Source organism: Sinocyclocheilus anshuiensis, unplaced genomic scaffold (genome assembly GCF_001515605.1).
Source record: "Sinocyclocheilus anshuiensis isolate Anshui unplaced genomic scaffold, SAMN03320099.WGS_v1.1 scaffold773, whole genome shotgun sequence".
In the NCBI taxonomy this organism is placed as follows: Eukaryota; Metazoa; Chordata; class Actinopteri; order Cypriniformes; family Cyprinidae; genus Sinocyclocheilus; species Sinocyclocheilus anshuiensis.
In genome coordinates, this window is record NW_015539930.1 from 2,038,054 (window position 1) to 2,056,007 (window position 17,954).

Here is a 17,954-nt window from a genome sequence, read left to right on the forward strand (position 1 = left end):
TAAATGTTAATAATCAAAAGCATCTCCAATTAATTGCTAAAAAAATAAAATTAAAAAAATTAAAAAAAATTTTTTTCAGAAATACTGCACATTTACATTTTTTTCCTAAATAAATTCTGGTAAATAACATTTCTGATAAATACTCCTTTAAAAAGTGTTTTTTTATTATAATCTTATTATTAGTATACTAGAACACGTGGATATGTTGTCATTCTTACACTATAATACTGAACTTTGATTTCAGTAATTTGGACTATAAGATGGACACTTGCTTCTTGCACTCTATGTTGCACTTCACTTTTGCTTTAAAAAAAGGATTTCATAGAAATTTGGATTTCATTTGGTTTAATAAAATATAGTTTAATAAAATATTCTCAAGTAAAATTGTTGTTTTTTTGGTGGTAAATTAATCGTTTAGATTAATTTATAAATTAGTCGATAGATTAATCGAAATAAAAATAGTCGTTAGTGGCAGCCCTAGACAGGAATGTTCTTCCAGGACTAACAGAAGTTGTTGAGGAACATATCTTACTTGGCAAAATCACTAGCAGGGCCAACACAAAATCTACACCGCACAACTCTGCATTTCCATTCTTTGCATGTTTGTTGTGTACATACTTTGATTCTCAGCTCCATTAACACAATTTAAAATGTTACAAATCCATTTCACCTATCTACACCCAAACTCAGCACAGTCAATGCCAAAAAAGTCCTTGAAAAGATTCCTACCAGCTAAGTTGTTTTGGATAAACACATCTGCTAAGTGACTCCTTATCTACTAGCATGCAGTGTTGTAACTTCTGTGCAATGTCTGAAAATTGTGATTTCAGGTGACATTCGTTCACCTTTTCCCTGTTTGCGGATCACTGTCACTGCTTTGAGTTTAAAGGGCAAAGTGGGGGAGGGAGTCCTCTTGTTCATTGCACGCTTCTCCTTCACATTAGTGAAGCAGCCAGTTCCCGGCTGCCCATTAGCTGTGTGACAGATCTGTAATAAATACAGCCTGTCACCTCTGAAGCCTGCTGCACATTTCCTGGGTAATAAATAACCCCCCCAATACACATACCCTTCCCCCACCGCAAGGCTCAATAGACCTGAAACCCGATTTCTGTCGAGCATCCCAGCAGCTGCTGAAGCAAGAAATTCCACCGCACCCAGATAGCCCTGGAAAATACATGAATATAAAAAAGGAGTCCATGAATAAATCAAAACCTCTCTTTTTACTCACCCTATGGAAGAGAATGAAAAAAGGTAGCGGAGAAATGAAGGGAAAAAAAGTCAAGAAACAAGGGTACTGCAGGGAGAAAAAGAAAGGGCGATAAGAGTAGAGGTTATCAATAAGCTCATGGCCTCAGGCTACTTTGTAGCCCCTCAGTAAGGTAGCTGGTGGGTGGTGAGGTATCTGGTAGGTGATTTTGCACACTTTCCTACACCGATTGTGTGGGACAATCTGGCAGAATTCTGCAGAATGGATTTAAATATGGTAAAAAGTGTTAAAGGAGCTGAGAGATCTCAGTAGCAAGTAACTAGATACCCATGTGTAGAACAGTATTTCACTTTGTTTTCAGAGTCTGTGAATGAGTCCATGGTTTCCCAAATTTGTTGGGGAATAAAACAAACAGCAGTCCTCTTTTCATTAACTGAAATGAAACAATAACTCCAAAGTGTGTGAGTAGCCTATATTTTTGTGGTATCAACTTTTGTAGATAAAGTTGCCCTTATACGGCATGGAAAAATTAAACAAACTATGGTTGGTCGTTTTACATTCTGGTCAGACAATCTCCTCCTGGTCTAAGTGGACAGTTCTTGCCAGAATATACTGCCAAGTGAACCAGACATCATGCCAATAGTCAGAAGCCAGGCTACAAGTCACCAGAAGCACAAAAAAATGACCTGTTTATTAAAATCAAGCTTTATTTAATACAGTACAGTTGGTTAATCCAGACAAAAGTGGTTTCCTTTAAGGAAATAAACAGATCATCTACTTCAAGTCTGTCCTTAAGCAAAGCAGTTCAGCACAGCATGCTAGCATATTAGTAATGCATGCAGCTTGCAAGGCACGCTTGTTTGGATATTGAAGCTGTATTGATTCGAATAAAGCAAGGAGAGAGAGACAACCTTTGGCCTTTAAAAGGCTAGCATGTAACTGAATCACCGATGTGAGCTTGCAATATTCACACACGGCTGAAGCCACTCATCAGGATATCTCCGATAGCTCGATATAGCGAAGATGACCTTCAGTGCGGAGATGAAATGACAGGATAAAAGATTCCGGTGCCTGGTGAACAGAAACCTCAGCACCCACACAGCTTTTAATACAGTCATTTTAATCGGCGAATGGAAATTTCGTTGTAAAGGAACGACAGAGTCCAAATTTCCCACATCTAAATGTCAGCAATTCCATCAACAATGAGGGGTAGATGGATGGTGTTCTATTATACAAGTCAGTTTTCCGTAATAGCTTTGTTCTCCGAGACCGCAAGCATCTTTATGTGATTGCTAATCCATATATCAACACGCTGTTGGGATGACAGGGTAAAGACATGTGCAGGAAAAAATGGGTAGTTCAACAAGGTTATTTACACTGTGCTCTCTCGTCTTGTATAATATCTCGTTTTGGCATGTAAGTCTTTTTAATTACTTAAAAAATTCAGCTGTGATGCACTTGAAATTATGATTTTTTTTTTTACCTTTTATTTTAAACAAATGTTTCGGCTCACAGGCCTTCTTCAGTGTGTCAGGACAAAAAGTGTGATACCTTGACCCTAACGTTGGATAAACCGTGGAAGACACGGGGGAGGTAAAGGGCAGGACATCTCTGTGGTGACTTCTTACTCTTCACTGCTCTCCCAGCTTATCAGTCCATATCTCCTCCCCCATTCACCCCGTGAGGAGTTCACAGAGTTCAGCTCTCCTGAGAGCTCTGGCAGCTTAGGAGAGAATGAAAATGAATGGGAAACGGTGGCTAGACACAAGGTCAAAATGGATATAAAATTCTCCATTACGATATGAAAAGCTGGTGGAGGAAGGAGGGAGCTTTGAATGTCAGAGGGAAGAGGGCCTGGTTTTGTGCTTCCTTTATGTGAAAACATAAGACCCCGAACAGTGAGTCACCAATGCTCTTGTAAAAGCAATCACCAATGCTCGTCAGAGACGCTTTCCACCCGAGAATTCAGGCATTCACTATCATTGAAGTTACATAATTAATTGATCATTTGTATCTGAGAAGCTAAGCAGGTTAAACAGAAAATAATGTGTAAATGTGATTAAGGAGGAACTGTCACGCAGATACTATCCAAGTGTGAAATGCTTCCAGTCTGTACTGTGAAATAACACCACTGTTGACAGTCGAGCTGCTGTGAAGAATGACTGGGCAAACAGCACTAAACAACATCTGTTAAGAGCAGAGATTTCCTGTGAACATTACTGAAGATTGAAAGCAATGCATTCATATAGGCATATTTGCAGGTCCAAACGGATGTTTCTTTTATCATAAAGGTCTTTTTTATGCTGTCTGGTGACAAAACTTGGGTCATGTGACTGGAACAAGGAGGTCTATCGTTCTTAGAAGAAAGTTAACATTCATCCGTTAGCAATCCCATTCATCTCAATGGCACTTGCTCAGCTGGTGCAGGACCTCCCAGAAGTCAGCAACATGAGGTTTTTTTTTTTTTTTGGCCGATCACCAGAGCCGTAAATGCAATGTGACTTATCACTCTGAAGCTGGCTGATGGCACCACAAGAACGTGCACAGACCCAAATCCTTCAACATCCTGAGCTGTGATGCCAAACCCAGGGAAAAGGACCAGCTGGAGTAGTTGTTCAGACCAACAATTATTTGTTTTGTATTGTTTGAATATTTTTATGTTAATCACCTTCTTCAATCATACACTATGGAACAATTTTAAACAATCAATTTCCACAGTACTACCATGGGTTTTCCATGGTATATTTGTATGGAAATTGTATGGTTCTCTTTCCAAACTCATGCAAATCAAATATGCTACCATTATTATTGGCATTGCCGAAAGATGTGATCCACCATATGAAAATAGTTCTGCATAAATCAAATGAATGAACACCTTGATCATAACCAAAGGGAACCAAAGCTAAATGACGATAGTGAGGACAACAATAAGCATGAACTGATAAGAACAACCAGCACAAGACTGGTATAATGGTATAATAATCTTGTGTTTCCTAGGGAAATTTCACCACCAACACTGCACATCATCTTGCATGTGGAGTAAACAAACATCCACAAAAGTAATTATGAAAATAATAATATAATAATAATAATACAAACACCCTGCAACACCAGTTACAGCAATGGATGATGTGCAACATCACAGCTCTGTTTCAAAACCTAGTGAGCTGCCTCGATGCCTACTGTCTAGATGGGCACAAATAGTTTCTCACTGGACACTCGTTTTTTGAGTTTGGCATTATCAAGTTGCTACACTAATGTCATGATACTCTAAATTCAAAACAAAATATTATTTATAATCAACACTGCCTTTGCCTTGTCTAACAACAAATTTATATTTTCACAAGGCTTGGTGCTATGCACTGTGGGATATATATGAATAATATATAGTACTGTGTAAAAGTACATTAGATGTTTCGGTAACCAATTCTTGCTATTAATTAGTTGCTTATTAGAATCCATATTACTAGCATATTGGCTGTTTATTAGTACTTATAAAACACATTTTAATGCCTTATTCTGTATGACCGTATTTTAGATCCCTTAATCCACCCCGTACCTAAACTTAACAACTAACTTACTAACTATTAATAAGCAGCAAACTAGGAGTTTGTTCAGGGAAAACTCTTAGTTAATAGTGAATATGTGTTCCCTATACTAAAGTGTTACAAATGTTTCTCAAAAACATTTGTTTTGTTTTGTCTTTTGTTTTAGTGTGACAACATGCCTTTTACATATATTGTATAATATACATGATTGGATATAATTAAACATCTTTAAAAAAAAATTTAAGCATTTAAAGAATTCTGCACAGTACCTTGTGCGATACTGCCTTAGAATTTGGTATCTGAAAAAGTATCTTATTGGGAAGCATAATGACATTGCCTACCTTTGTGTGTGTATTGGCCTATATGATGCTTAAAATTGCTGTCCCCGTAGGCTGCTCACTAGGTTTATTGCATATGTTTAAATGTGCATCTGAGGCTACGTTTACACGACAACGATGTAGTCAAACACGGAAACGTTTTTCCCTTGTGTTTTTAAAAAGTTTCACGTATACACGACAACGTTTTCTAAACGATTCTCGTTTACACATATTCGCGAAAATGGCCAAAAATGCTGTATTACGTATGCCAGGCCAGTAGTTGGCGCTGTCACCTTGTTAGTAAACAGTACCTGATGTGAAGTGACGATTATATGTTGTATATGATGCGTCTCCGCTGTTGGTTGTAATATTGGTGAAGTAAATCCACACTTTGCTGAAGAAGCGTTAGCAAACTCTTGAGCAGCAACAACAGTACCATGTACTCCGCCATTGTTGTGTATGTTTGTTTGCGCTTGCCTTTAAAATCAACACGTACTGCGCATGTCTACACACCTAACACATACTACGCACGCGCATGACGTCACCGTTTTCAAAGATTCCCGTTTTGGGTGTTTACACGGAAATGATAACAGTGGCGTTTTCAAGAACTTGCACTTTGAAACCCGTTTTCAAAAATATGCGTTTTCAGTGCCCAAAACGCCGTTGTCGTGTAAACGAACTGGCAAAACGCACAAAAAGTTTCCCGTTTTTGGCTGAAAACGTTGTCGTGTAAACGGCCCCTAAGAGTGTAGAAAGGGTGAACTAGAGCAAGCACATGAAAAGAGGCAGGCAGGACTTACAAATCTTGTGTTTCCCTTTCATGGGAAATTTCACCACCAACTCCTGGGGGTTGGAGCAAATGAAGACAAATGGAGAAGTCGACTCCTCGCTGATCTGGGGATACTGAAAACAGAGAGAGGAAACAATGAGCTGTGTTCAGTCACTTGGTTACCATGCACAGAAAGCACAGCGGCTTTGAAAGGCTTCTCTTCCCCATAATTGATAGGCAGCACACAGGAGAGGCGAAATTGACTGGCACTTTCATAAGAAAGGTGACATCTATCTAATCTGTCGGGGGAAGGCACAGGTCATCTTATTTCCTCCCGACCATCAGAGAGTCGTATGATTGTATCACGGCATTCGAGAAGCACAAGCGTTTCACAACACTATTTCCACCCCCCCCACCCCCACCCCCACACTAAAAGCGCCAAAGAGAGCTTGACACAATCAGGGTTTTTAAGAGTGCTGCAGATATGAGGTCCCTCTGCATACTTGAGTTGTATCGCAGGAGATGTGGATAAATTCAGCCACTGCTAGATTTCCTTACACTCGTGTTGTGATACGCCCACATATCTGATTGAAATGCTTGTTGGGAAATGTCGCTTCAAGATCAGCAGATGAGAGGTTGACAAGTACCTTGAACATTTTAGTTCTAGCTCTAACATTATAGTATATAAGTTTAAATGGTTAAAATATAGAAATGCATACCTACATTACATATTTCATAAAATATGAGGGAAAATATGTCCCTTTTTAGCTATAAGTGGTCAACAATTCTTTTGAGCTTTTCTTAGCATTTTAATAACACTTCATAAGTTCAATTAAACAGTGTGACAAATAAAAGGACAAATATACCTGGATACCTATACCTTTTGTTGTTCATGTCAAAGGGCATGTGTCTACTAAAACTCTACTGCAACATTTCAAAAGAATATGGTCAAATTATCCATATACCAAAATGGACATGTTGTGTAACATGCCCTTATCATAAAAAAATAAAAGAAATAATAATAATAATAAAATAAAATAAATAAATAAAAAAACACTATTTTGATACTTTATAGACTCCATTTGGGTATCAAAATATATCAGTGTAAAATCTGGGTTGCCAAGTAAAACCAGTTGAGAACCTCTGGGTAAAACAAACAGACAGACAGCCATTACACACATTACAGAAATATAATACTTGGAAACCCTGAACACATAAAACAGAACAGCTGCAACATCAGAAGCAGCAGTAGTTGGTGTGCAGAAATGAAGTCAATAGTGATAGTAATCATTAATAGGTGTCAGTGTTTTTGAACCTGGTTTCTAACATTGTGGGTGCAAAATCTCCACCTAGACTCCAATGTCAAGAAACAAATGGTTAATTTGAAAATACAATAAATGATATACTGATCATTGTGGGTAACTAAATAGCCAAGCTGTTTGCTTAACTACATTTCTCAGTGAGCTCGCAGTGCTGCTGTTTTTGTAATCATGCAGCTTCTCAGTAGCAAAGCTATTTTATTGATTAGCAGCAGCTGTCTCGCATTATAATTTAATGTTGTGCCTCTTTTGGAGATTCTTTGTTTGCTTAATCATGTATTAAAACGAATTAGAACACAGTACTGGCTGACTATTTTTTTTCATTTACTATTTATAAAACAAATATGAAGTTGCTTCAGTGTAACAAGCTAATTTACCATATAGCTTGTGGTGTAACTAGCTGCTTTCTTCAAAGGATAACTTTCATCTTATTTCATTTTCACTTTTCTGTATAGTTCACAATGTTTTGTCTTCAAAACTGCAGCCAATACACCAGAAATATAAATCAGCCTTACCGCTCATTGCAGAGAACATTTAAAGTCAACATGAAACCCATTTTACTTACTGAATATTTTGTTTAATTCAGAAATGGTACATTCATGAAGGAAATAAATGGCAGGATTTTTATCTATGTGGAACCAACTGAATTTTGAAAACAAGGTGCTCTATAGCAGAATAGAGCAAGGTCAAATAAGAATTTGAGAAAATAGCATCTAAATAGTTTACTATTAAAATAAGTATTTGTTTTGCTATTAGTTAACATTTATGCAACAGCCTGCATGGCCTAAATGACATAAGCGGAAACACAAAGATATGGCTCTATATATATTTTATATACATATTTTTTATATTGAGCAATGGAAATAAATGTGGGGCATGCTTGATGTTAAAAATGGTTAAGCACAATAAGCCGCAAAAAAGAGAACTCAACACGGACATCGCCCTGTCGGCATTGGCCAAAGAAAAAATCCAAATCAGTCCAAAACCCACTAGTGAATGTAACAGTTGGGAAAGAAAGCAGATGTGTCAATACAGTGGATCTTTGCATTTGGTCTTAAAGTGACAGCTGCCTAACATACCTGCTGCTGTCTGTGTCATTAATGGTAATTACAAAACAAAAGAAAAACAGAAAATAATTTTACTTACCTTTATCGTGAATCTGTAAATTTAATGCAATAAAATGTAATTTAATGTAAATGATACAGTGAACACTATGCAGTGTTTTGTTTTAATATTTGATTATTCAATTGTAGGGCTGCCACTAATGACAATTTTTATTTTGATTAATCTATCGACTAATTTATCGATTAATCTAAACGATTAATTTCCCACAAAAAAAAACAAAAACAACAATTTTAAAGAACATTTTATTAAACTTGCAACTTTTCCATTCAGTAGTGTACCATAAAAAAGTATAAATGAAAACAAGCCATTGACTAAATTTAAAACTAAAAGAGTAAAAATGTAAACAAACCTAATAAAAATGAAATAAAAAGAAAATAATTACAAAAGTCTGAGAAAGTCAGCATGTTCTTAATGTTAAAACTCAATTAATTAGACAGGCTTTTTGATTATTAAAATTAAAATTTAACCATTAAAACAGAGTACAGAAAAATTAAAATGGAAAAAACTGAATTTGGAAATAAAACGGATTTCATAGTGCCCTATAATTATATATATATTTTTTTTGTGGTAATAAAAATAGATGTAAGTGAACAATAGCCTTTAAAATTACTTAAAATACATATATAATAGCCTGTGTTTGCGTAGATTTATAAATGATTTACTTTACAAATCTGATGAAATGGCGCATGTTGCGTTCCCAGATGAACGTTATAATAAACCCAAACTCACAACAACATGCAGAGATGGAGTTTGAGACGCTCCACACATGTAAATGATACTGTATTAGAACTGCATCGCATATAATTATTTAATTAAATCGTAGTGTTTGTGAATTCACAATTATGATTAATTATGCGTTTTATACATTCTCGTCTGTGAAATGCGCCACTTCCGGTATTTGAGCAAGTCGAGGATTTTTAAAAATCGAATAGTCGAATAAAATCGACTAATCGCGACAGCCCTATTCAATTGTGCCTGATCACTACTGTTACTGGAAAACTTACACCACTGTTTATTTAATTTGTAATAAATTTCATAGGTTTTTGTCCTACTGTGCTTTTGTTCTTATTTTTAATGACAAAAATAAAACAGCAACAACAACAAAAACTGTGTGAAAATGTTACAAGAAATAAGATTTTGGTCATACCCTAAAGAAAGTCATTTAGGAGGAGGAGAGAATTATAGAGATAATTTTCTTGTTTTCTTTGGAAAAATGTGCACTGATAAATTGTGTACAATGAAACCTGGAACATGTATTTTAAAAAAGTAAATAGCTCCAATTTTGTCTCACAAAAGCATGTTTTTAGAAGAATTTTAATGGGAGAAATAACTGCAGAGTGCAAAGATTAAGCATGTGGGCTAAGACTCATTTAAAAGGATGACAGATTGCCTGATGGGCTGGTGGGAGGATTACTGAACAAAAGACTAACAGCACTATTTCTTAATAGCTTCCTTGAATGCTCTGCCTCAGTCTTCTTATTTGTAAGACAACCTTCATAAAGCCTCTATATGTGTCTCAAATTAAACAGTGAATAAACGCAATAGAGGAGTTGCTTTGTTTGACAAAGGAACTAATCTCAAATTTAAGCCAACTGCCTTAACAAAAAGAAGCCTATAGACACAATGGAAGGGATATATATGGCTAATGTTCAGAATCGAATAATCTTGATCAAAGAATGAACTCGAAAACATTTCCCTTTCATCCTTCCATGGCTAATTAGGATTTAATGCTGCTGAACTGCACTGGCCAGCTCTCCCCTCCCCCGCATGACAGTTTCAATAACTGACTAATTGAAAAGGCATGTCACATTCATATCCATCCACTGAACAAGGGCTTACATTCAAAAGCTTCAGTCGTATCACTGAGATAAGATACAATCTGAACATCAGTCATTAAAGTAATATTGTGGGTTAAATATAACTTAAGCTCTATGGAACGCAGATGTAGCTTGCTACCCATTAGAAAGTAATGTCGGCTTGTTCTGCTGCTCTTGTTCAGTTTGTAATTTCCGTTTAGGTTTTAAAGCAGAAATGTGAAGCTTGTATTTTTGTTGTTCAGTAAATTTGTATTTATTTATTTTTGGAGCTTTTAAGTTCACTGTTTTAGGTGAATGAACTTGTGGTTATGCAATATTAATTGTTATGTGTTGAGATTGCCAATGGCATTAGTTTGTGGCAGGACTATCTGTTAAAATATGGCAAATGGTGACAGTGTTTAGGAAACCTGTTTGGATTGGAAACTGTCATTTTATTTGCAATTACAAAATATATCTGCTTTTAAGGAATTCTGTTATCATTTACCAACCCTCACCATTCCATAAGTCTGTGCACCATATTACAAGTCAATATTAGCCTTCTGATGCTAAATAATAGTTTTGTAAGAGGAACAGGCCAAAATTTCAAGTGGTTATTCACTGAAAGTCTCTACATCTGCCCCTACTTTTCTTAAAGCATTCATGACTTTCACAATGTTCTTGTTTCGAGTTGAATGCAAAATCGTAATTTAATTTAATCGGTTAATCCGCTTTATGAAACTGGCAAGCTCATTGTGGGACTGGCTCGTAGTGGCTGAAATTCTGCACCAATGATTTATTCACCAATCTAACAAATCTATTTCTCGAGTTTCTCATCTCACTGACTAGATGAACCGGATGCAGCGATTAACAGCTCACTGGAATGGAAAATTGTCTGAGAATAATGACTATAAGTTTGGTTTATCACACAAAGCTATTGTATAGCTTCGGAAGACTGGGAACATAGTGCACAAGTCATGTGGGGTACTTCCACAATACTTTTTTCCTGTATATTTGCCTATTTTGAAGCCCAAAAGCTCCGGTCCCCGTTCATTGTTATTGCATGGAAAAGAGTGACTAGTGCAACCTTCAAAACTACTTTTGTGTATCATGAAAGTAAGTAAGTCACATGGGGCAATACAAAGGTCAACAAATAATGACAGAATTTTCTTTTTGGTGACCTATTGATTTAAGTGTTATGGTTATTTATTCAGAACAGTGTGACAGTACCATATTTTTATGCTTTTTGGTTCTCTGTTTTTAAATATTGAGGAATGAGTTGATAATACCTTTTGCGGCAACTGACATCAAGCCACAAATGCGGTCAACTAAGCTTAAATTGTATTTAACCTACAAAAACTCCTTTAAAACAGAAATCATGATCCAAAAGCCCTTCACCGTAGCACATTTTAGACAGCTCACAACATGTCGGCATGTATTCCAAAACACTCAACCAGTGGAGTGCAAAATGTGTGCACAGCCACAACTATCTGCTGACAGGGTGCCAGTTAAGTGGAAAGACTTTATTTTTTTCTCTAGGCTGGGATCCTGCCAGTGTGTATAAGCACTGTGATGAGAGATTCATATTGTCCAGTGCAGAGGAGGGCAGCAAAGGGTGAGCAGCCCTTGCCAGAGAACATTATAAGATTAGTGAGCAGACAGAGCACACCATAGCCTATAAGCCTCCCCATGTCCCCAAACAAAGACAGCCTGGTGCTTTAACTAGCCAACGGAGCAATGAATCTGAGACTGGCTGTCTGCTCACCACTGCAGAACAACAGACTTTCAGCTGATGTCCGCAATTAGATGGCCGAGGCAGGCAATCTCCTGCATTGTGGTGCAGTGGTAATAGGGCCGGCCCGCTTGGCTGCACTCAATCTCGGTCAAATAAAAAGGCTTCATTGGCACAGACGCCCTGATACAGGAGAATCACTAAGGAAGAGGTCCTTAAAAAGAAAAAGGGAATAGAGAAAGAGGCTGTCAGGATCACTGCTTTCATGCTCTATTTCAACATTTTTAAATGTACTTCACTAGCATAAGACCAACCCTCAATGGAAAATAAAAAGCTCAACAGCCTTTTCAAAAAACAAAACATGGGGGGGAAAAGCCTGTAAACCCCTGCAAGCCAAAGACCATCTGGGAGCTGTAGTGAGAAAAATGCATGAGCAGCATTCCAGCTTCATGATGGCTAACAGTGAATAAACCATGAAAAACTAAGAAGAACGAACAGCTTTCTGTGCTCTTACTGCTTTATACCTGAATAATAGACATATCTGACAGGCCGATTAATTGGCAAATATCATTATTAATAAAAATGTTAGCTCTCTCTTATGTCAAAACTGACAGCTTGTCAACTGATAGCAAACATTTTTTTTTTCTTTTCAGATATTTGCAGTGAGATTTTAGAAAATAGTGTAAAATAAGTGTTAATTAATGCAGTTTTTAACAACAGGCTGTCAAGCTCCAAAAAGGAGGGGGGAAAAGCACAATAAAATGAGATACTAGGATACTATATATCCACTATAAACACTAACTTTACGTGATAAATATTTAAGTCATTGTTTACAGAGGTGGCAACCATTAGTGAAACAAAATTTCAATTTTGGCTCCAAAAGGACTTTAGCACACAAGTAATATAGATGTCCTTTTTGGAACATGCTCACTATATACTGTCATTGTATGGAAAATGCATTTTCCAAAAAATAACAGGCGGTGCGCATGAGTACCAAACAAATACAGTGTTTTGTTTCTTCTCTGTGTGCCAGATGTAATTTCAATTTCATTTCAAACTCTAAGTTTCCCCCTAGAATGGGACAATATTGTTTATATCGATATACTTTGATGTTGTGAACACATCTGAAAAATAACAGGACACGGTGTGAGCTGCTGCCAGAAAAGTGCACGATCCAAGTTGTCTTAAACATGAGACATGCTTTATGTTAAATGCTTCAAACTAAATCATAAACCTACACGGCTTGTCCTGCTGTCAGATGCATGTCGTGTCAGATGCAATGCGTTTTCCACAGAACTTACGGTTGCATACTTACCTCTATATGTTACAAATTCACACCAGTATTTCCATTTTGGTCCATTGTGTATTGTCAATAGTGTAACAATGTATGAAGAACAGCTTAAACAGAAGTCAACTTCAAACTAAACAGCTTTCTGGTCAACGCGTGTCCACCTTCGCATGGGGAAATCTTTCACACTCATGCAAAATTCCAGATTGCATGTACTTCTATTAAAATCGCTGAACCGTGGTAAATGTTTACTTTACCTTAAGACTTTAACTTGGTCAAATCATTTTCTGTTATTTCTAATCATGAAATAAATAGCGTATCCATAAAAAAAAAGTCGTCTCAGCCAGTGGAATCACTTTGGGGTCAAAGGGGGAAAAGTCTTTGTAGAGGGATAGGATCTTGTACTACATTGGAGAAAAACCTGCTGATATCAGAATTTGAATGTGGTTTTCTCATGTTGTCAGGTTTTAATAAAGAAACAATTGGTAACACTTTATTTCGATAGTCCACTTTAGACATTCTACTAACAGTAAGTAACTTTGCAACTACATGTCAACTAGCAGTCATTAGAGTATTAGTAGAATGTCTGCTTAATATCTTCTAACTATTTATTTTGATGGGTCCACAACATACTGACTATCAGAAACTTTGCAAGTATATGTCAACTTATTCTACTAACCCTAAACCTACCCTAACAGTCTAATCTGAGAGTTAGTAGACATGTAGTTACAAATTAATGAGAAGTAGTTGACATGTAGTTACAAAGTTACTTATAGTTAGTAGAATGTCTAAAGTGGACTATCAAAATAAAGTGTAACCAAACAATTTTTGAGTTTTGTTGTAAAAGCTAATGATGTGGCTCAAGATGATTAGATCGCGAAATGCTGAAACCCCAGCAGGCCTACACCATTCCAGACAAACGGAAACTTTTCAAATGCAGTTATTTTTATTTATGGCAGGCAGAGCTGCTCTCTCTCCAGTAGGAGAGTTCTGCAGTGATTAATATTTAAACATACTCCTTCACAAACAAACACAACTGGTGTCAAGTTGGAGCGCAAATTAATTATACAGCACTGTCCAACACTGCCACTAGTGTTTTTACATAATTTATGGCTCAGCCACAAGAAAATTCATGTCCAGCTATTTCCGCTTCACAGGCTGCCACTGTGTCAATCAGGCTGATGGTAAACGCTCGCCTTAATGCATACTGAACAGGTAATGTTCCTCTCAGAGGTAGCAGCACAAAACATCCAGGAGCAGCTGGGCAGCGGCCCGCAGGGGTAAAAACCATCGTTGTAATGCATTGATTGGCCTCGTTTAAAAAGAGTCACTGAATCAGGCTCCCGCTGAAAACATATAAGAAAAATGAAACACTAGCAGGCTTCCAATGGAGCCAGAGCTGGCCGAATTGCAGGTTCTACATTAGCATTTGACAGACCTTCACTTACTGAAAATCATGGCCTAGCGAATGGGGAAAAAAATGCAGTTTCACAAGATGATGATAGATTTTATGAGGTCATTTATTTTGATGGTAAGATTTATGTAACCTAAATGTTTTGCTCAGTTTCAGGCCCCTGAACTTCACCTATGACCTCACCTTTGAGAACAAACCACAAGCAACAAGAAAACAAGGTCGCCTAAGAATTGACCAGATGCCGAGTTAGACACAACAACCCCACTATGGTAACATTCTCAAAGCGATTTCTGTCAGGGAGTAATTTCAAACTTAAGGTGGTACTCAATAAGGCTTAAAATAAGATATTAATGTTTACATTCAGTCAAAGCCAGTATACTAGATTCGATGCTATGTAATCCTAGAGTACTTCCTAGCTTCCTAGAGTACAGAGGTTTGATCAACTATGTTTAAAAATGTATTGGCCAGTGTTTGCATACTTGCATAGTGTATGTTTCTGACCTAAAGTAGGTTTTCTGTATTGCCGCTACATCTTGTGCTGTGTCAGCAGTAGGGTTCTTTGGAAGCCTCTAGCCTCTAGACTCATGTTCACGTTTGAATGTGTAGTAGGGCTGCACGATTATGACAAAAATCATAATTGTCGATTATTCCCTTGAAATTGTAATTGCGATTATTAATTACGATTATCACAATTTACACTGAAAGATGTTTATACCATTGTTTGATGCAATGGCATGCCGTATTTTTATATGAAAATAAACAAGCTGAAAACACTCAGTGTTTCAAAAATAAAAGTGTTTATTATGTTTGAAATATGGATATTTTTCTTACAAAAACACATGGATTCGCTACAGGAGGCCTTTATTCACCCCCCGGAGCCGTGTGAGGCACGTTTTATTATGGATGCGCGGGCTTTATTTGACAACTTGTGGACTGTTCAACTGCAACACCTGCTGACTGCAATGATAGAGCTTGGAATAGCCAGGACAATTTTTAATATAACTCCGACTGGATTCGTCTGAAAGAAGAAAGTCATATACACCTAGGATGCCTCGAGGGTGAGTAAAACAAGCTAATTTTCATTTCTGGGTGAACTAACCCCTTTAAGGTGGGGCCCTAGGCGACTGCCTGTACCACCTGTTGGACGGGCCGGCACTGTGTGGAACTCTATCTTTCTTTCAAGCAATGATAGCTGCTAAACTGTAAACATGGCAAACCTCATGCCTCAGAGGATTTGACATCGAAACCCAAATAAAAAAAAAATCACAACTTGGTTTTTCTCAAGAGCATTATTAAAGGGTAGGCTTTTCATCTGGATCAAAAGCTCAGCAGGAAATTCTGCTGTTAAACAATGCACTTTTGAAATAAATCTTATCAGCCCCACAAATCTCACCTCATCTGTCAACATGGACCATGTCAAAAACTTGGAACTGACAATAGCCCAATGAGCAACCGTTTCTTCACAGGTCCTAACCCAGAGATCTTGACATGAAATAAGAGATATGTTTATGAGCGTGTCAGTAAGTAGACATAAATGTTTTCTTTGATTGAGGTTCTGGACCTCAGCCCATCTATGTCTGCTGGAAGCTGTTGCCCTGTGGTGAACTTCCAGTTGCTCCCACAAAGTCCTATAAGAGGGAGACTAACTGGCCACGAGAGGATGCCTTTCATCCAGATACCCCCTGGCTCTACCGACACCTCATTAAACAAACCTGGAGAAATGGCAAATGGGAAAGAGCAGGGAGGGTTCAGTCACAACATGATCAGCTGAACAGGGAAATGGTAGAACAAGCACCAGTTCTGCAGGGCAGTTCATTAGGGAATCCCTTAAAAGAAGAAGGTGTTTTTTGAAGATCAGTGCTTAAGAAGGTGCAACATTCCTTATCGTAAAAGGTGCAGTCCTGAAAAGAAACAGGACGAAGGATGAAAGCTGCACCGCGTCTCTGATCCATCGGGGTGGGGTTGGCCAAGAGGGACATGCGTTTCCAGAATAACACAGTCGAGTTTGTACATTCTGACCCACGACACCCTCAGCGGGTCTCTCTGCTCAGCCTGTCAGGAAGACGGATGCCTATGGAGCAGTACTGCAGTGTATGGCTGGCGAGGTGAGTTCTGAACAGCCTGTGTCTTTCCCTGACTGACAGCTTCTGGCTCATGACCGCTGGCCGGCTAGGATAAGGGAGGAGAATGTCAGACGCATTAACACCGCCTTAATTCAGTAGCTGTGGCGCAGGCCAACACCTGCCACTACTGTTGGGTTGGGGGACAGGGCCACAGTTCTTTAACAGACCCAGCTGAGCACCTGCTGGACTCCACACAGCCTCCATTCATGAGGGCAAGTGAAAAACTACCCCTCGCTGACCATAACAATGAGCTTTAAGAACAAATCATTTAGCTAACTGAAACAACATTGATGTAGGACAAAGCGCCATCAACTGCTGTTAACACTGATCTAAATTAAAGGCCGTAGATTAATTACTGCTTTAAAAGCTTTGTCTAAGATAACAGGCATAGACTGTTTTTGGCCAATTTGAATGTCCCTATTATTGATAATGGAATATCATGTTTTTACTGTGTACTGTATTTAGTTTGTTTTTCTAAAATGTTTTATGCATGTTCTGAAAAACCTCAGAATTGGTCAGTATCCCTGAATTTATCCCTGAACCCCTAAATGCTGTGACATTAAACCATTTAAAAACACTACTTTTTTCAACTATTTCTGACCACATGATTAAATAAAGCAAATTAATGTTGAGTGTATGTATGTATATGGCTATGTGAAGCCAAAGCTCTGTTATGGGTTGAAAAATAAATAAATACTCATGTTTTTACAGATTTGTTTTATTAGCACAAACTACAAAAATATTGATCTTAAATAATGTGATGCAGTGCAATGACATTTGCTTGCTAAGGCCATCATTAGCCATTTTTCCACTAAACTTTGCTTTAAAATCCTCTAACATTCAACCTCAAAAACATTTTGAATCGTTGAGTGAATGCCACAGTTTAAATACCAGAATATTTTTATTTATTGAAATTTTAGGGTTATCAAAATTAACACATTAATTGTGCAATTATTATTATTATTATTATTCAGTTTAAAAATATTTAAAGAGGACATCAGATGCAAAATCCACTTTTAGATGGTGTTTGCATACAAATGTGTCTCAGCAGTGCATGTACACAACCACTCCACAGTGATAAAAATCCATTAATTTCCTTATTTTTAATCCCCCAAAAACCTAAACCTAATGTGGTTTTGGTTTTAAAGGGGTCATATGATGCGATTTAAATTTTTCCTTTCTCTTTGGAGCGTTACAAGCTCTTGGTGCATAAAGAAGATCTGTAAAGTTGCAAAGACTAAAGTCTCAAATCCAAAGAGATATTCTTTATAAAATTTAAGAGTCAGCTACGCCTACCTAAAACGGCTCGTTCTAACACT

At 37.4% G+C, this 17,954-nt stretch overlaps 1 protein-coding gene across 1 annotated transcript in view; it reads right to left on the minus strand.

The window, feature by feature from the left end:
• trip4 (thyroid hormone receptor interactor 4) overlaps positions 1-17,954 on the minus strand; it is a 72,200-nt gene that overhangs the window by 26,118 nt on the left and 28,128 nt on the right. Inside the window, exon 12 of the mRNA XM_016483983.1 lies at positions 5,873-5,975. Within this exon, the coding sequence (XP_016339469.1) occupies positions 5,873-5,975 (103 nt within the window). The remainder of the gene's footprint in view (positions 1-5,872; positions 5,976-17,954) is intronic.